At 53.5% G+C, this 20379-nt stretch overlaps 1 protein-coding gene across 6 annotated transcripts in view; it reads right to left on the bottom strand.

The window, feature by feature from the left end:
* Positions 1-20379, bottom strand: part of FAM222A (family with sequence similarity 222 member A) — a 140757-nt gene that overhangs the window by 51951 nt on the left and 68427 nt on the right. For 5 of the 6 annotated variants that reach the window (XM_064481147.1, XM_064481151.1, XM_064481148.1 and 2 more), the window contains one exon: positions 1854-4441. Coding sequence is in view for 1 of the 6 variants with exons in the window: in XM_064481150.1 (XP_064337220.1) it covers positions 2186-3249; positions 4263-4441 (1243 nt within the window). In the remaining 5 variants the exon portion in view is untranslated. Of the gene's footprint in view, positions 1-1853; positions 4442-20379 lie in introns of those variants that run through there. The other variant, XM_064481150.1, reaches the window with a different exon arrangement.

Genomic DNA, 20379 nt, shown 5'->3' with positions numbered 1-20379 from the left:
AATCCGACAGCCTTTCCCTCCGCCTTGGCAGTGGAAGTGTAAATACTCCACGGAGGACCTCCAACTGCCTGTGTTTGTGGATCTCTGGCGCGCACTCCGAGTTTGTTTCTAAACTGGGAAGCTTCGAGAGGCAGCGCAAACAGCCCTTCTGCCCACCTCCCCCACTTCTACCCCCATCTGCTGTTGCTCTGTCCTTGGAAGCCTGTGTGTTTAACGACACCATTTCAGCTGGAAATATCATCTCCCTGCCAAGCCCCCAAAAGCAGCTCCACTGATATTTATTGACCTGTTAATCTAGCTAGAGAGCCTGGCAGGAGAAGAGAAAAAAATGCTCACTGTGTAGAGACTGGGGCCTGGCTTCTCTTAACGACCCCCCGCATGCACTCCCCTCTGCAGTCACCCCACCTCACGCTGCTGAAGCAATGACACAGTTCTCTAACCTTTTCCTAGAAATGTGATCACAGCAGTTTCACCCACATCCGATGCTGGCAGCCATCACTGGAAGGAACTTAGAAGAGGAATTAAAGAGCCAGCAGCAGGATGCGGGCTGGGGGTTCTCTGGGCCTTCACAAGGAACAGGGCTGGGGCTGGAGCTGGGGTGTGGTGGGGAAGAGAGGGCTGGTGTCGGAGCCCTGCGAAGCTGGCCCCTGGCAGGGACACGTTTAGTCAGACCTTGGCGCTGATGGGCTTGACTTGCCCTCCATTCACTTAATGAGCACCATACTTTGCTTGTCAAAATCATCTTAAACACAAAAGGGAGAGTGGGGCAGCCAGGAGTTCAGTTTTGGCCATGGCCTGTCATCTTGGGGTTGAGCAGCATGGAGAACCCCCGGACTCGAACGGCAGCGTGCAGTAGCACCTCTGCACCTTCCCTGGCCGGCGGCAGTCACCCATATTTCCCTGAGCAGTAGTAGCCTGCTTTAAGGCTGGGGGACCAGTCTCTCTGGGGACCCCAGAACGTCTGCTGGGGTTCAGGGAGATCTCTGTAGCATCCCTTTTGAAAGCAGAAAGTTGCTCTGCTTGGGAGCCCTGCACCCCTAGGCACTGCCAGGCTATATGGGCAAAGCTGAACACCTGTCTTGGCGGGGAGGAGCATCAGCAGGGACAGCTGGCACTGCCTCCCTCCCCCACCTCATCGGGGCGTTGGGGATTTAGGTCAGAGCACTGCAGTTGGGGGTGGGGGAAGTCTGCTTTCACCTCATCACTATCCAAAGGCATCCGGCCTCGCCCCCGGTTGCCACGACCCCGCCCCCTCCGGCCTTGGGTCAAGATGAGTCGTGTCGCCCTGGCAACCTCCACCCCAAGTGACGTCAGAGGCCTGGCAGTGACATCAAGTATGGGCCCCACTGGGGTTTCTCGTAGGAACTCGGGCGGTAAGGGGGACCGTGGTATAGTCTAGCCTCAGAGGGCACAGTTCTCAGTGCAGCCACCTGCTTGGTCGGGACTCCACGTTCCCCTCTGACACGTCTTTTGAAGATTTCAGACTACTTGGGAGAACCCCAAGGAGTCCCATCCAGGGTGTCCCCCAAACCCTCTAAGACGCGGGAGTTTCCGAGGAATTTTCGGGTGACTGAACTGCTACCTTTGTTGGCTTTAGGGGTGGGGTGACCTTTCCTCTCCCGCATACGCCCCACCCAGAGCTCCACGAAAGTCCTCACAATCGGCTCTCAGCGTCCACTCTGACCGGCAGGCCGGTCTAGGCAAGTTGTGTTAGGAGGGGCAAAGGGGCAGACAAGGGGCACTGCTGCTTCAGGATCCCCAACAGCCCAGGGCCTCTTCATTTCCAATCCTGCCGCCCCGACGCCAGAGGGTGCCCCCAGGTCCACCCCGGAACCCCGCCCCGCGGAACTCACCGAATCAGCCAGGCCGTCGAAGAGCACCAGGTCTCAGCGGCTACAACTCTCCGCTCGCCGGGTCGCAGCCATGCAGAGGTGGCAGAGGCTGCCTGAGGAAGCCCCCCTTGGGGGCCGATGCCTCTCTCCAGGTGGGAAGGGACGCTGTCGATGAGGTCGATCCAGGCGCCGGCCCACGCCGTCCGAAGTCGGGGGTGGGGGTGCTCTGGGCTCAGCGGGGGTCGTGCCAGCCCGGGACCCGGGCCGCCCGGGCGCTCAGGCGGCGCATACTCGCCGGAGCCTGCGCTCACTGCGTCCGGCGGGCGGCGCTGCGCCTCCCCTCGGGGTCCCGCTCAGGGCTGCGGCTCGGCCAGGCGCCGCTCCCCGGGGCGCCCTCTCCGCCGGCGCCTGGAGCACGGCGGCCGCGGCCCCTCTCGCCGGCCCCAGCTGCAGCTTGTCTTTGTTGCTTCCTCTCGCTCGACCGCCTGCCAGTGGCTTGCAGCCCCCTGGTTCGCCAGGGGGTGGGGGGGCTCGTCTCTTCGAGGGTGCACGCACCTGCAGCGGCCCCGCTCCTCGCCGGGCATGCACCGGCCCCCGCAGGTTGCAAAGAGCGGCGGCGAGACTGCACCGGCCCCTCCTCCTCCTGCTCCGAGCCCCGGGTGTGGGGGGAGGGGAAGCCGGAGAGCAGCGGCAGCCGCGGCGGCGGCAGCGGGCGGTGCAGGCTCGGGTGCAGCCCTGGGGGCCTCGGCGCCGAGAAATAACCGGTCCAGGTGGCGCAGGGTGGATATGGGGACGAACCGGAGGACGGTACACCGGGCGCGCGAGCTCTCGAGCGGCACCAAGGGCGGCGCGCGCCGGGCTCTCACGCGCCCGTGGCCCCGGCCGGCGCACGGGGGCTCCCAGGGCCTCAGCCTCACGCCGCCTGGCGCGCGCCGGCGCCTTGCCTCGCCTCGAGCCCGGGTGCCGCGCGCCGCGCCCCGCAGGCGGCGTGCCCGGCTCTTCGCCTCCCCCGAGTGCCACGCGCAGCCTCTCCGCGGAGCTGCCAGCCCGGCTGTCCTGCCCGCTGCTCCGCTCTGGCCCGACTGACAGGCGCTAGCGCCGGCAGCGGACGCCGCGTCTCGCCCCCCGCCCGCCCCCTGCGATCTGGTCCTATCAGCGGCTGCCGAGAGGCGGTTACCAGGGTGACGCGGCGCCGCGTCCTGCGGGGGGCGGGGCCGGGGGCCGCCACGCGCGCTTTTCGCGGCAAAATTCAAAGGCTGGCAGGGCGGCTCTCCCACCTCCTCCCCCAAGCTGGGGCGAGGCGGGGTCGGCCTTGGGTGGACTGCAACTCCCGGCATGCAGCGCGCCGGCTCCGGTCGTAGGGGCCCCGACTTGGGGCGTAGGGTCTGCTGGTACTTGTAGTCCCCTTGTCGGGAAACTAGGATGAACACCAGGACCGTTTATTGAGCACATATTTGGTAGCACAAGCTAGGTGCATTATCTACATTGTTTCACTTAATTTTGGAACCAACCCAATGAGAAGTTTGTTAAAAACATTAAAAGTAATAAAAGAAGCTAACACTTAATGTAATGAAGTACTTTACCTAATCCTCACACACAACTCTGTGAGGCAAGTATTATCATCCCCACTTTACAGATGAGAAAACTGATATAGTAGGTACTATCATTATACTCCTGACTTATAGAGGAAACTGAGGCCAAGAGATGTGAAGTGACACTCCGGAGTGTTTTGCCTCAAGGCGTATTGTTGGCAGTGATGGATTTTTGGCATCACAGGTGAGATCTGTGGAGCACTAACTATATAATCAGGTACAGCGCTGAGCTCTTTGTAAGTTCCATCTCACAGAACCTCACCACACCGGTGCTCCCTCTACTTAATGGCTGAGGAAACAGAGTATCACCTGGGGGTCCAAACTTTGAATCCATCAAACCATATTGCACGTTGCCTTTTACCTTCTAAGCAACTTCCTAGGTTCTCATTTGCCCTGCCTTATTGCCCGCGGGTGGCCCATTTAGCAGCCCCATTTTACAGCTGGAGAAATTGAGTCCCGGGAGGGACATTTCCCTCAGTTGCCATGTGTCCATCACACAGCAAGCTGGGGAGCCAGCTTTCCAGGAAAGATCTCAGGATGCCTAAAGAAATGTAAAGCAGCAGCCAGAACTCCTTCCACCACGCTCAGGCTGTGTCCATGTGACACCCCCCCCCCCACCAGCCCCACCGCGCCCGCAGGGTGGGGGCTCCAGCGCCGGCCCAAGTAGGGCACCCGCCGCCTCATCTAGGACAGAAGTTGGCCCTGTTTCAAGCTGCCACGCGCGCCCTTCCCAGCAGCTCCTCGCTCTCCGTGCCCCGCTCTATTTCTCCCCCTGCTGCCACACCCCAACCCCCCCCGCCCCCGCCCCGGGAGTTGGGGTGTGGGGGTGGGGATTTACCTGGAAACGCGATCCGGCTACCAGCTGCTTCAGCTCCTTGGCCAGCCGCCAGAGCTGCCAGTGACGTCAGGGCGGGTTGCCCAGGCGACCTGCTGGGTGGACCCGGGTGTGGACAGGTGAGGAGACTGCTTGGCGGGCTCAGGCCAGGTGCAGGGCAAGGGACAGCTACAACCAAAACCCTGGGAAGAAAGAGAGGGCGGGAAGGAGAGAAGGCAACAGGCCACACCACACACAGCCTTTCCTAAGTTTGGGATTTTTTTCCACCGAAGGTTACCATGACTTGACACCTACCAGGTGCCCAAGCACACGCTCAGTGCTATCTACAGCAATATTATTACATCCTTTTACCCTCACAGCAACCCTCTATTCCATCATTATCCACATCTTACAGCCAAGGAAGGCCACGTGACTTGCACAAGGTCACACGATGACAGATTGGGGTCCCAAAAACCAAGCCCCTGACCTTGATTTATTGTGCTCTGTGCCAGCCACTAATTGACTGGGTGTGATCTTGAGGGCAAGTTTTTTCTCCTCTCTGGGCCTCAGTTTCCTCTGCTGTAAAATGGAGGGTGGGACTCATAACCCAGCCCCACCAATCAGACTCTGGAGCTGGCTGCCCCTCCCCACCTCAGTAGTTTCCAAAGATCCCCACGTGATTCCAAAGTGAAGCCAGAGGGTTAGCAGATCTCAAAAGGCCCAGCGTCTCCGAAGGTCTGAGTCCATGATGTGCCAAATGGTGTGATTTCAGGCAGCAACAGGCTGAAAGGTAGCTGTACAGGTAATTCAGTTTTCCAGGTGCCTCTAGACCCTTCCAGGCAGGTGAATGTCCCATAGATGCTCAGACATGGGCCTTTGCTATGTCCAACACATACACTCAGTGCCCACTGCCCCACACCACTCCCCACAGTCCACCTCCCTGAGGTCAGACTCTCTTGCTGATGCCCCTTTGCCCCTCAGCTCTCAACCTTGACCCAGCCTTTCCTTGTTCTTCATCACGTCCAATAACTCGGCATTATGTGAATGGAGACAGTGTCAAGATGGATTTGCCACGGTCCATAGAGCCACCAGACGGGCCAGGCTCTGAACGTCGGCTCCAGCCAGGGGTCCAAGAGGCCCCAAGGGGAAAAGGGGACAGAGAGCACCTCGCTCCTCACTGCCCTGTATGCTCCCTATGCAGCAGCCTTGCTGAAGTACTCTTGACTCGCTCCTCCTTCAGATTTCAGTTAGGGTGCCACCTCCTCTGGGAAGCCTTCCCTGACTGCTGCCCTCCAGGCTGGAGCGCTTTCCGTTTCGTGGATGCACCCAGTCTGGGTTCTAATGGCCCACTTATTTCTCTTCCCCACCAACATGAGGGCTCTGTGAGGGCAGGGGCTGCATTCGAGCTCCTTTATCCCCAGCACGGGCCTGGTATACGATCAGCGCCCAATCAAGTTTTGTTGAATTCATCTCTGAATCAATGGATGAATGAGGCCCAGGTTTCTTTTGTTTTCTTGTAGAGGGGGAGCAGGGAGAGAAGGAGGGAGGGCAATCAGACAGACTGAATCCTGACTCTCCAGGTTACTAGTTATGTGACTCATCTGCTCTGTGCCTCACTTTTCCATCTGTGAAATGGGGGTTAACAGCCACATCAGCACTGCTCAAGGGGCCTGACGCCAGGATATTTGGCTTCCACCCCCCAAACACACACATGTGTAAGGTTAGTCATGCCTCGTTCACTGAGGCCTGATCATTTCCTCCTTAACTCTGCTCATGCATTCATTCATTCATTCTTTCTTTCATTCATTACCTAAGGACCTGCCCTGTGCCAGCAACTGGGGATTCAGCAGTAACCCAGACACAGTCTCTGGCCTCATGGAACTCAAGTTTCACGGAGGACAGACAAGGCGACTAGTAGTGATCACCCAGGGTAGCAGGGAAGGAAAAAGAACCGAGCAGTCACCTGACCTGGCTGGTGGACTAGTGACAATGGAAAGGCTGATCAGCTGTCCTGGGAAAAATGAGTAGAAGGTAGCCAAGAGGGGAGGTGAGGGTAAAGTGCTCCTGGCAAAGGAAACTGCTAATGCAAAGGCCCAGTGTCCCAAGTGAATGGCCCCAGAGTGGAGGTGGGTCAGAGGCTGAGCTGGGGCTGGGGAGGGAAGCGAGACTGAGCCTTTATCCTGGCAGGGAAGCAGACCTGCCCCTGCCTCCCGCCCCCCGCCTCCCTCCCCAGCCCCCTGTTGCCTCACCTGCCCTCATTGCCATAATCTAGGCCAGAGCCTGGAGGGAGCCGAGCCCCCATTGGTGCACGCCACGTAGGTTTTTCAGAGATAATTTAATCAGAGCTATTAATAAGCAGAAAAGAAAGAGCTCTTTATGCTCCTCCTGGAGAAAAGGAGAAAGAAGCAGCACGTGTAACCTTGTTATTCACCCGGCCCTGCCCCCCAGTACCTGGAGCCTCTCTCTGGGGCAGGTCTAGGGGGACGGAGCAAGGAGGCCCAGGTAGCCTCAGGGACTGGCCCTGCAGAGCTCCCGGACACCCCTCACCCTTAAACCCCTCCAGACACTTTGGCCTCCTCTCGGTTGCTTGAAGGTGCCAAACTGTTTCCCAACCCATCTTGAGGCCTTTGCACAAGCTATTCCCTCTGCCCAGACCACTCTTCCTTCTGCTCTTTACCGGCTGGCTCATGATTGTACTTTAGGTCTCAGCTTAAATGACACCTCCTCAGCGAAGCCCTCCCTGACTAACCCATCTGACATTCTTATCCCCAGAGCACCTCCCTTTTGCTTTTCCCCTTCCCGCACTTATCACTGTTGGCAACTCTCAGAGCACTGTGCGTTGACGTGTTTATTTTCTGTCTCCCTGTCTAGACTGTCAGCTCTGGGAGGGGCAGGGCTGTTTGTCACTATCTTCACCACTGTGTCCCCACACCTTGAATAATCACAGACACATACTAGATTCTCTGTCAATAGTTGTAGATGAAGTTGGTGAGGGTTCGAGGGGCCTGGATTGTTGAGATGGGAATCAGGAGGTGGTGGGGTCGCTTCCACTTGGGAGACCCCCTTAGAGAATCCAGGAAGCATGAAATGCTCCCCACCCCATGTTTCACCACTGGGGATCAGGGGGCCCCAGGGAAGGCACTCACTCAAAGTCATGTAGTAAGTCTGGGCCAGAGGTGGGACTTGAACCCAGAGCCCTTTGGGGGGCACAGACTTCCATATGAGTCTTGTATCAAATACCAGCTCTGTGTTGAGGAGGTTTCTGAGGTCTCGCTCAGGATTAGAAGGGAAAGAATACTATGCTACGATTGATCAGTGATGACTGCCAGAGTCAGGGTTGGCTATTCCTGTTTGAATTAAGACCATAGGACTGGGAGCCAAGAGGCTTCAACTGGCACCACCATCTTATCACATGACCCCCTAGGCAAGTCAACCAACTTCCCTGGGCCTCAGTTTCTACATCTGAAAATTAGGAGTGTCCACCCTAGCCCTGCCTATCTCAAGAACTATTGTGGGGGGGGTAGCGGGAAGGGAGGGTAATAGCTCAGTGGAAGAGCACATGCTTTGCATGCATGGGGTCCTGGGTTCAATCCCCAGCACCTCCGCTTAAAAAAAACAATTGAAAGAAAAGGACTATAGTGAGAAAATAGGTATAGCATTTCCAAAAGCCTCATGGGCTCTTTATAAGCATCAGGGATTATTGTTATTGTAAAATATAGCAACAACAATAATAATAAAATCCATCTGGTGAGGCCCTGCTATGGTCCAGGCACTACCCCAGGTATTTCTCATACGTGATCTATAAACCTTGCAATAAGCCATGAAGGGGACCCACTGGCTTGTGTTACAGTTGTGGCCCCTGAGGTGGGGTCCGTGGCCGTGCTCAAGGTGGCCCAGAGCTCTTGAGTGGGTGGGATTAGGATCTGAACCCTGGTGGGTCTCTTTGCATAGAGGATTTCTGACTTAGCTGGAGGCCTTAATAAACAGAAAAAAAAGTGGCTGGAGGTGGGGAGGTCCTGGCAACCGCCCAAGAGCAACCCCCGCAAGGTCATCTCTGCTCTCTGGCCAGCTGGGCCTGGTCCTCCCAGGCTCTGAGTGGCAGGGAGATTTTCCAGGGGATTAGACCCAGCCCTCCCCACACCCCTCCCTGACCTCCCCTCTGGCCTGGAAAGGCCAGCAGGCCCTCCCAAGCCCGCCTGGCAGATCTCCTTTTGCACAAAAAGTTATTGACTTATCAAGGTTAAAATACATTCAGCGCAGGCCAATAAAACAGGGATACCGCCGCATCCCGGCTGTCATGTGCAGCCTGGTTTTCATGGCAACAGGCCCTCTTCTGCACATGAAACGGTTCAGTTGTGCAAAGTTCAGGCGTTACATAAACAGGGAGTTAACAACAGCAGCAGAAATCAATGTCTGGCCAGGCATGGCCTGGGGAGATAGCATTGATTGGACCCTTGTCACAGATAGGCTCGGTCCCTGCTTCCTGCCCCAGCTGCCTTGGGCTCCCTCCTGCTGCCCCAGCCCCTGGCTCAGACCCAGAGAGCTCCAAGAAGGTGCCTCCGCCCTTGCCCCAGAGCCCCCTTCTGGCTGGCATCCAGCAGGGAAGGGATCCGCTAAGCTGTCTGCAGCTGTTTTGTAAACCATTATTGCTCAGAGACACCATTCCATTCCTTAAAATATGTCCGTGCCATTGTTAATGGAGAAAGCAACCCTTTGCCTTTTAAGCTGTCCTTGTGACAAGGAACAATCCCACTGCCTCTATGTTTAGCCATAAAAATCACCCGTATATCAAGATGCGACCTAATGGGGTCAAACAGACCAGGATATGAAATTAAACTGGCTGTGCAGCCTTGGGTAAGTCCCTTTGCCCCTCTGAGCCTTGGCTTTCTGCTTTCTGATATGACAAGCTTCGCAGCACCAGCTTCAGGGGTGTAGAAAAGGGGACACCTGCGAAGCCGCTAGCTTAGGGCTGTGTCAGGAAGTTAACGCAATGTCTCTCTTCTACTACAGATTCCACACCCTGAGGGAGCAGAAAAGAGCAGGGAGCTAGGAAGTGATATTTGGGTCCAATCCCAGCTCCGCCGCGAGCTGTGTGACGTTAGGCAAGTCACTTCACTACTCTGAGCCTTGGCATTCCTTCCCTTATGTGAACTGGAGAGGGTGCCTTTGCCAGCGTGAAGGAAGAAGGAAATGAACTCAACCACGTGAACATTCTGGGCACACAGGTGTCTAGTAAAGATTTATCACATCCAAGCCTTTCTCCAGTGTTCCAACATCAGTGCTACCCACCCTCCCCAAATGGAAAATCTCATGGGCTTTCTCTCAGGAAGAGAGGGTTCAAAGGGGAAAGAGAGGTCTGTTTCATTTACCGGAAGGTTCTTAAGGACAGGGACCTGGTCTTGTTCATCTTTGTATGGTCAAGGGTTGGCACAGAGCCCCAGTATACAGTAAGAGCTCAATATATGTTTGTTGAGCAAAGTTACACTCCTCCAGAGAGCTGGCTGGGCATGGGGTAGCATGGAGACAAGGGATGGCTAGGATGATGATTTGGGATGGCTGGGAGGGGGGCTTCCAGCCGCGCTGGGTATGGGAGAGACAGCCAACCCACTGCTGAAATTCACAGCCCCTTCCACGGATGGAATAAGCTCTGGGAAACTGCCCGGTGGGAATACATGGTTGGGGACTCTATTTCCACGTGTGGCTGAATGAGTAGCTTTTGCCAGGGATGTGAGCATGCGTGGAGTGAGAAGTGGCTGTGTCTTTCCTCTATAGGCTTTCTCTTCCTCCTTAAGGCAGATGATCAACCCTTTTAAGTCAGGGAAGGGTCAATGATGGATGGAGCCTGGGTCCCTAAATCACTTGTGGAGGAAAGTTGCCCACCGGTTGACTAACAACACAGGCTCCAAACTGTTATGTCAGAAATGAACTTCTGTTGAGTGATGCCACTAAGATGCTGGGGTCCATTTGTTACAGCAGCTGGTGGTGTCATCACAAATTCGTGGGGCTTCTTGGAAAGGACTCAGAGCCACCCCTGCCCCCAGCGCAGTCCTCTCCGAGTCATGGAATTTTGCAGAGCTGCGAGGGTGCCCTTAGTTGCTAAGGGAAGTACGGTAAAATATTAGCAGTAGAATCTGGGTGGTGGATATTTGAGTGTTCATTGTAAGTGTCTTTCAACTTTGCTGTAGGTTTGAAATGTTTCATAATAAAATGATTGGAAAAATATCTCTTCCTGTATTTTCAAAATCTTTCTAGAAACCTCAGAGTTTTAGAAAGATGCCTCAGGGACCACTCGTAAGTGATGGGGGTGGGTAGAGGGAGCTGGAAAAGACAGAGCTCTGGGGTCCACATTCCCCCCCCCCCACCTTGCCAACTTCAATCAGAGCACATTCAGTTTCATTTCTTTTTCATCTCGGAGCTCAGTGCGTGATTTAATTTGAAGAAAGCTTTCCACTGTTTCAACAATAAAGATTTGAAAACCAATGTGTTCCATCCTCTCATGTTGCAGACAGGGAAAGTGAAGTCCAGAGAAGGGAAGGGACTTGCTCTAGGTCACACAGCGAACCAGGGGCTGGGCAGGAATTCAAACCCAGATCTCCTGGTCCATAGGGCAGAGTTTTCTCCATGGCTTTCTGGAAGGTCTCTGAGGGTCTCCACCCTGTGGGCTGCTGGGAGGCAAGGAGCGAGAGTTGGGCACTAGGCGGGTGCCTTCACACCCTACATCCTCCAGCCAGATCCCTCTGCCTTCAGGGGTTATATGTTGGATTCTGAGGCATTGGACCAAATGGTCCTGAAGTTGGGGAGAAGCTTTTTGGGAGGTGATGGGGGGACACTGGAGAGGACTTCAGTGGGGCCAAGAGTTTCCTAGAGCGGGACCCTCCCCCTCCATCCCAGCAACTCCCCTTCCCTCTCGCTGCAGTGGGAAGATGGATGGGGGGAGGCAGGACTGGGACGGACCACTTGGGAATGATGGATTTGGTCCCTGACCAGAAGCCTCCAGGGTCATTGGGAGCATGAGAAGAGGTGAGAGGTCACCTGGCTAGGGCAGGTGGGTCAGCAAGGGACAGGGAGAAGGAATTGGCTTAGGGTCTGAGGGCTGGAGATGGTAGGGGTGGTGTATACCCTAAGCCTGGAACTCCTCTAGTACTAGCCGTGTCCATCCATCTATCCATCCATTCTTTCATTCATTCACTCTGTGACCCCAGCACCCCACTTCCCCACAACCCCTAGCAAATGATCAGCCATGTGACCTTGGGCAGGTCCCATTACCCCTCTGAGCTTCAGTTTCCCCATCCAGAAAATCAGGGTGATTGTAGCTTCAAACAGATGATGTGTGATACATTTGGCACAGAGCTTGGTCAGGAGACATGGTGGCTGTCTTCCCCAGACTTGCATTTAAAAGAGAAGAGACGGCCTCCCTTACCCGATCTGGCCCAGCACCGGTAAGACAGGGGCACGGGTTTGACTCTTGATCCCACTTATTAGCTGTGTGACTGTGGGCCAATCACTTCCCCTTTCTGGGCCTTGGTTTTCTTTTTTGTAAAACAAGCATAATAATAATACTTTATCTAATGGTTATGAGGTTTTAATGAGTTAATAGATGAAAGCATTTAGACCAGTGCCTGGTCCACAGCTAACACTCAGTGAATGCTAACCTTTGCTACTAGCACTGCGATGGATTCTGAGTTATTGAAGCAGTGATAATGTTATTGGTGAATGTTGACCTAGGGCTAGTGGAGGACTTGCAGACCCTCTAAACTCAGTCTGTGCCTGTGTGCAACTCTGGCCCATCCAGAGGAAATGCCTGGAGCACCGGCTTGGATTAGTTTTGCTAGCCCATCCTGCCCATCCAGGTTCTTTGAGAATGGTGCTGCAATTGATTAGCAATGCCTGCCATGGGCATGGGAAGGGAGAGTGATGGAGGCATGCCCTCCCCTTACACTGATAGGGAAATGAAGGCTCAGAGAAGGAAACGAGACTTGCTTAAGGCCACAAAGGCAGTCACAGACAGGGCTGTTGCTCCTGCCTCTCTGATTCCTCATTGGGGCCCTGGTCTATGTCATTTCACCCTGTGGAGAAAAGTCATTATTTCTCCATTACATTTCCCAGCCTGTTTTCTGGAAGGGAGTTAATTGATTTAAACTTTTCCAGGATGATTCTCCCCCCTCCTCTTCTCCCCTGCCCCTCCCCCGATTCTATTATCGCTCTGTGTCTCGGAAATGAGTAGGTGGCATCTGCCAGGACAGGCACAGAAGTCTCTAGGTGGGGGCCCTCCAAGCAGGCGTGGAGGGTATGGACCTTTCTGAGGCTGGGTCTCATGGGGACCTCCACATTTAATGACAATAACTTGCCAAGACTGAAGTATGTGGTGTCGATTACTCATAGCAACCACCATTTGTGCCACGTGCTGGGCGTGGCTCAGAGCGTTCACTGAATCTTCACATCCACCCAACTTACAGAAGGGGAAACTGAGGCACAGGGATGGTCCCAGAGTTGAGATTCAAACTCAAGACTTCCTAGCCTCGAATTCTTTGTCCTTTACTATTAACATCACTCCTCCTTAGCACTGTAAAACCCAGTCATCCCAGATGCCCTTTCGGATTCTTACTTCGGACCTGTGAACTTGGCTGAGGGGTCACCTCGGACACCCCCATTTGATGGATGAGGAAACTGAGGCTAAGAGTGGTGGGAGTGACTGATCCTGAGTCACACAGCACAGGAGGCCAAGGCTCTGTCCTTCATCTGTCTCTATGGGGAAGACACAGGACAAGAGAGGCTCAGAGCAGGGCTGGCCATGGCGGTCCTCCTGGCCGATTCATCTTCCAAGCTGAAATATTTATTTATGCACCCCATTTAATCAGGATATGCCGTAATTAGCGGCAGATTTGTGCCTCCTGCCTGTGGTATTATTTATTTCAGGTTCTGGGCGGCCACTTCCCGGGGCTGTGTGTGTACTGGGCCTGGATTTCAATCAGACGGGGCCCCGGCAGAGCTGTCCCCAGGGACCTCACAGCAGCGATGCCCACCTCGGAATGATAAATGAGCCCACAGACAGCAGAAATGCTGCCCAGCTGCTTTGGGGGGCTAGCGTGCATGGGGTGGGGAAGGGGGTGTTCTCACCAATCCCAGGATCCTGTTACAGAGGAACTCCCCCTCCCCCAGTGCCAGACACTAGCCTGGCATCCCCCAACCCCAGGAAGAAACACACGAGCAAGATGGCACCGTGCAGGGCCATCCTAAGGCTGGAAGGAACTTGAAAGGGCCGCCGGTCCCTTTCGCTGTCTCAAGTAAGGTTTTATCTCAGCATCCCCCAGCCTTGACTGTAGGGGTCACACTCTTCAGCTCACAGCCCCCGTGGCTGGGAAGTTCCTTCTGCTGTCTAACTTTTGTCAAGATAAAAACATTTGCAACTCTGTCCACCATGTGATCCCATGAATGTCACTATCTAGAAGGAAGCAGAAGACACAAGTAGGGTGGGGGAATATGCGCAGGGGTTCTTTGGATACTGGAGGGAGAGAAACAGAAATAAAAGCTAATCTTGATTGAGGTCCTGTGCCTTTATCTGTGTTTGGATGAGTTTCTTAATCTCTGGGTGCCTGTTTGCTCAGCTGTGGAACAGGGAAGATTTCAGGAGCTACCTCCCAAGATTGCTATGAGGATTAAGAGTTAATATCTGCAGAGCCCCTAAAACTACCTGACACACAGTAGGTGCTCAATAATTGTGCACTATTGTTGCTGTTTGGTGGTTAATTCTTACACGAACCTGGCAAGTCAGAACCCCATTTTACAGATGAGAAAACTGAGGCTATACCTTGCCCACGAGAGGGGCCTCATGGTCCTCATTTTCTACATGAGAGAACCGAGGCTTAGGACGCCAGGGAGCCTCAAGGGCTGCCCCCAGGATGGCGAGGGTGGGTGGTGTCCCTCCTCCCCCAACTCTTCCTCTGGGAAGTGGGGACGTAGGCACCTTACTGGTTGCTTTGGGAATCAAGTGATGGGAGGCACCCTAACAGGGAGAGGAGCCCGGTCCGGTGTTTGAGGCCCATCCTCCGGCCACAGAGGACCTGGATCCTGGGGTCAGGTTCAGAAGCGCTCCAGACGGATATTTCATGGGTTGTGAAATGATCACAGTGAAGCTGGCACAGCTCCCGGGGGTCCACTGCCAATTAGGCCAGACGCCCACAGGGTGATCCCATTGTCCCTGGCCTAGTTGGGACAGGGTTTAGTGGCTGAGCCTCTCCCAGGGATCGCTGCTTCCAGGCCAACTGCCTTAATGAGGTCAGTGAGTGACGTGGCTGTAACAGGTGTGGAGGGGTGACGACTTCACCTGGGTCTCTTTTTGCAGAGAAGGAAACTGAGACTCAGTAGGGAGAAGTGACTCGCTGAAGGTGCAGGCTGTAAACCCTGGAGGATCTAGGAGGGCCCCTGATAAACAGCTCCCCGATGCTCACATCCACCATGCTGGTCCAGATCCAAAGTGTCTTTGCTGTGTGGCCCCGGGCAACTTACTTAACCTCTCTGAGCCTCCCTTGCCTCAGGTGTCATCAGGGGAATAACATCTAGCTGGGGACAGGGATAGGGCACGCTGGAAGTGAGGATCACGTGGTGCTGGACACACCTGCCGCTCAGAGGACTCTGATCTTGAAACTGGACAAAGGAATGTTGTGAGAGGGCCCTTTCTGTGTCCACCCCCTGTGCCTTCTCACCTTTCCCGGGTTGTCTCCTCTGCTTTAAGTGTCCTTCCTGGCCCTCTTTCCCAGGCTGATTTCCACTCCCTGTATGCATCCCAGCTCAGCTGTCACCTCTACGGGAAATCTCTCACTGACCCTCCTCCCCATAGAGTCTGAGTTCCACCTCTGAGCTCCCAGCCTCGTCCTGATCGCTCTGGGCTGTACCTACTTATTCACTGTCAGCTCAGCAGGGCAGGGGCCCTGATGATCTGGTGTCCAGCGTGGGGCCTGGCACGTGGTAGGTGCCGATGAATGTTTGTTCAGTGACTGACTCACTCACTTAACGCGTGGACGATGGAACCAGAGAATGGAATTCACCAGCATGCTGCCATGGCCTGAATGTTCTGTCCTCTCCAGATTCACACGTTGAAAACCTGATGCCCAAGATAATGGTATTTGGAGGTGGGGCCTTTGGGAGGTGCTTAGGTCATAAGGGTGGAGCCCTCATGAATGGGATCAGTGCCCTTATAAAAGAGACCCCAGGAGATAAAGAAGCTGTGGTATATTTATACAATGGAATACTACTCAGCCATAAAAAAGAATGAACTAATGCCATTTGCAGCAACATGGATGGACCTGGAGAATGTCATTCTAAGTGAAGTAAGCCAGAAAGAGAAAGAAAATATATGATATCACTTATCTGTGAAATCCCCCACAAAAAGACAAACAAACTTGTTTACAAAACAGAAACAGATTCACAGACATAGAAAACAAACTTATGGTTACTGGGGGAGGGGAGAAAGGGGTGGGAAGGGATAAATTGGGTGTCTGAGATTTGCAGGTACTAACCAATACGTAAAAATAGATAAACAACAAGTTCATACTGCATAGCACAGGGAACTCTATTCAATATCTTGTAGTAATTTATGGTGAAAAAGAATATGAAAATGAATATATGTATGTTCATGTATGACTGAAGCATTGTGCTGTACACCAGAAATTGACACAACATTGTAAATTAACTATACTTCAATAAAAATACATATATATAAAATTCTGGAGGAGAAACACTAAAAAAAAAAAAAGAAAAAGAAAAGAGACCCCGGGAGATCCCTTGCCCCTTCAGACGTGTGAGAGCACAGAGAGAAGCCTTCAGCCCAGAAGAAGACCACCACCTGATCACACCGGCACCCCAGTCTCAGACTTCCAGCCTCCAGAAGAGTGAGAAACAAGTTTCTGTCATTGTAAACCACTCTGTCACTAGTATTTTGTTTCCAGAGCCCAAACGGACTGACACGTGCCCACCTTTCCTGGCTCCCCCACCCCCGTCCCTCTTCACAGAGACCCAGGAAGCTGGCAGCGTGGGTGGCAGCAGCTGCATTTGAATCCCCCGTAACAGGAGCTGCACGGATGTAAAACCAGGTTCTCAGTTCTGGGAGCTCATTGGCTTTGTCCAGAATAGCTGGGTCAGGCGGATGCTGCTGGGGAGAAACCAGCTCTGGGCTGCCCACCTTTAGCAGCTACAGGAGCAGCAGAACAGGCTGATCTGGAATCGGCCAGGCCTGGTTTCGAATTCTAGTCCCGGCACAATCTAGCTGGGTGACCACGGGCAAATGCCTTCACCACCCTGGGCTGGAGTTTCCTCTATGAAATGAACTTGCTACCATCCTGAAGCTGCTGTGTGCCCTTGAGGAAGGCCCTTTGATGGGGCTGGGGGCATCACACAAGCATAGTCACATCCTGGCCTGCTCGCCCAAGGGTGGGCCCAGGCCCCAGCTCCCAGTGTGCTGGGTTGGAGGGACCCCTCATCATCTGCCAGTCCTGTCCCTCGTTCCCTTCTACACTGACGCTCAGCTTTCCCTCTGGAAATTTCCACTGTGGGAAGAGCCAAAAGGATCCACCATCATTCACTGAGCACCTACTATGTTCCAGGGCCTGAACATTCTTGGCCTCACTGGATCCTCCCCCTCTGCCCCCATTTTACAGATGAGGAAATTGAGTCTTGGCGAGGGAGAACAGGGGCCCAAGGGAATGCAGCTGGGAAGTGCTGGACCCAGGACTTGAACTCACATCCCCCCTGGTTCTGGAAACAGCCTCTCCTTGGATGATGGCTCGTGGCCCCTGTGACTGTACAGAAAAAAACCTACTTCCCAACTGGGACCCTGCAGATATAAGGGTAGAAAGGGAAGTTATTTTGGGAGGAGTGGAAGCTAGGCAAATAAAAGAAGCCCCCTTTATTTTATTAATAATAACTATTATTATTAATCTGTCTGATTAATAATAACCCACATTTGAGCCTTTACCATGTGCCATGCCCACTGAGGACTCCTATCAACTCTTTTAGGACAAGTTCAAAATGTATCCCCATTCTACAGATGAGGAAAACTGAGGCTCAGAGAGGTGAGGTGATTTTCTGGAAGTTGCTCAGCTTGGAAGTGGCAGTGCTGTGATCTGAACCCCAGTAATGCCAAAGCTCCTTGGCCAGGGGACTTGCACAGAGATAACATCAGGAGATGTTTGTTGACTGACTGATTGAAACACTGAACAAGAGAAGAAATGACTTAATGAATGAATAGCCAGCACTAGGATGCCTACTAAGGGCTGGCAGGGAGCTGAGAAGGGCCTCTAAGTCCAACTCAGCCATCCAGACCTCCCTCCTGACTTCCCAAGGGCCTTCCATCTTTTGCCTCATCGGAGTTGGGGGTGGGGCAGTGGCCATCCGGTGGGGCAGCTCAGGGCCAGGGGCTGGACTCCCCCAGCCTCTGTCCTGCCCTCCCCCATGCTCACCCTCTCTGTGACTTATTGTTTAACTTTACAAGCCCCTTGGTTTTTATGAGGGTTATTTGTAAAAGCTTTGGGCTTTGATCCACAGCATAAAAACCAAACTCCTGTGTCTGAAAATGTCACCGGGGATTAGGGGAGCCTTTGAAGTCCCCTCCCTGCAGGCAGCACCCGCCCAGCTTCCCTTCCAAAGGGCCTCCATGCCTGGGAGCCCTGGCCAGGCCTGAGGGGCCCTCCTTTGGGCTGGAATTGGCCCCTGTCCAGATGAGTGACAGGTAAGGGACCCTTCTCCTTGGAGCACTCCGCCCAGCAAGGCACTCTGCCCAGTTCCAGGCAGGACTGGGCCTCTGTGGTCTCCAGATGTTGGCAACATCTGTCTCTCATGTTTATGGACAGCCAGAGGCAGCTATCTGGCGTCCCTGAGCCCAGCAGTAGAGACTGCAGGGTTTTAAAAAATGGATTATTATGACTGGCTTGTTGGGATGGAGGTGGGCAGGGAATCTAAATAGACAGGTAGGAGAGAAAGAACTCTTGGTAAGGCAGGTGGCCATCCCATTCCTCCTAGCCCTGGGGTCTAACTTTCCACCCAGCCTGGGAGGGAGGGGCCCCCCTCATTTGTTTCTTCCCTTCTATTCAGTGCAGTGGCAGCAGGAGGGATTTAGGCTCGCTTACGGGGACGGGGGGAGGTGGGGGGGAGGCACCCAAGTAGAAGGTCCGGAGAAGCAGCCATGTTCCCTGCTCCCCACCCAGTTCTCCAGGGAAGTGAGGCCAGAGGGATAAACAAGATGAGCTTTCCCGGCTCCTCTCAAACATTCACCGTGGCCTGACTGCTTCTAGGATATTTTCTCTCTCGCTCTCTGGATCTTGCTGGACCCCCAAGCAACTCAGTAGCCAATAGCCGGTGAGGAGGTGAAGTCCCAGCTTGCCCCGCCTCTAAGCTGTGTGATCTCAGGCCAGCCCTTGCCCTCTCTGAGCTGCCCTCCCCCTATTTCCAAAAAAGAAGGCTCGGACCATGCAAGGCTGTGTGAAAATCAAAGGAGGTGGTTCCCGGGAGCACGTGGGATGCTCAGCAGCGGTCCCTCTTGCCTCCTTCTCCAGACTCCGCTTCCTTTCTCAAGGCTCAGAGGAAGCAAAGCTAGGCCCCCAGGGAGAGAGCCCCCCCAACCCCACCCCACCTGGCCCTCTGCCCAGCTCTCTCCCAGCTTCAGCTGGTGGAGGAGGCAGACGGCCACCCTCCCCATTCACAGTGCTGGCCCCACTGCCAATTCATTTACCTCCACCTTTTAAAGGCTCATCCCTTCACTAGGCTTTATGGGGGAAGGTGATAAAGTGGCAGGAGGGCTGTGCAGGGTAGAAGGCTGTGTGTGAGGGGGTGGAGGTGGGACCAAGATTGTGGGAAACAGAGAGGGTGGGGTGGGGCCATGTGAGCCGGTATGTGAACAGATATTCAAGAGAGTGAGCCAATAAACACACCGGGTCTGCTCATCCCATGGAGTACTACTCAGGGGTAGAAAGGAACGAGCTCCTGATGCAAGCAACACCTGTGAATCTCAAAAAAAAAAAAATTATATATTTGCACCTGCTTTGCCGTCTGCCTGCAAAGCTGCCTCCCTCCCTGCCCACCCCCCCCATCCCTTTTATCTGGCTAAAGTCCCCCTCATCCTTCAGAGCCAGATTCAAAAGACTAGGCACTATAGGAATTTCTGTGTATGGAATTTTAGAAAAGGCAAAAAACTATAGTGGCAGAGAGCAGATTGGTGGGGGCTGGGGGCTAAAGTGTTGGGGGAGGGCGATTGACCCCAAAGGGGCAGGAGGGAAATGGGGAAGGGGATGGAAACATTCTATACGTGGACCATGGTGCTGTTTACCTGATTGTATGCATTTGTATACACTTACTTTTTTTTTGTTTGGGGGAGGTGGTAAATTAAGTTAGTTTACTTTTAATAGAGATACTGGAGATTGAACCCAGGACCTTGTGCGTGCTAAGCTTACACTTTATAACTGAGCTATCCCCTCTCCTCCCATATACATTTGTGTACTCATCAAACTGCACACTTAACATCAGTGAATTCTGTTGTATGTAAATTACACTTCCATAAAAGCTTAAAAAAATTACATGCAAGTGGAAGACAATGCATCGTTATGGAAGAATATAAGAATATAAGTAAACTCTCTACCTTCATTTCAACTCCCCAGAAGCAATAATGCATAAATGCATTAAGTCCTTCATTTGTGTGTACCTTTCTAGAAATAGTTTCCAGGTTATACTTTGTTTTTAGATAATTACGACCACGCTATAGTCTATTGTGCATATATTTCCCCATCTAGCAGCCCAGATGAGAGAGAGTTGGGCGTGAGTTCACATCTCCCTTATGCTTTTTAAATGCTATACAGGAGTTCATTGAGTGGATGGACCAAATTTATTAAACCTGCCCTCTTGACAGATGTTTCACTAGGCTCTGCATTTTTGGGTTTTTTTTTTTTAATCCCACATAGTGATGCAGTGAACATTCTTGTGACTGCAGGTGTGCTTATTTATGGGGTATATTCCTGTGGGTCGAAGAATCTTTATATTTCAAAACTTGATACAATCCCAAAGTTAAATCCCTCAAGTCAGCCCTCTGCTAGACATTTGGGTGTTTCCACCCTTCTCAGAAAGTGGACCCAAAGCCCCACTCACACCGACAAGCTGC

The sequence above is a fragment of the Camelus dromedarius genome, chromosome 31 (genome assembly GCF_036321535.1).
Source record: "Camelus dromedarius isolate mCamDro1 chromosome 31, mCamDro1.pat, whole genome shotgun sequence".
NCBI lineage: Eukaryota > Metazoa > Chordata > Mammalia > Artiodactyla > Camelidae > Camelus > Camelus dromedarius.
This window is presented reverse-complemented; position numbering and strand designations above follow the sequence as displayed.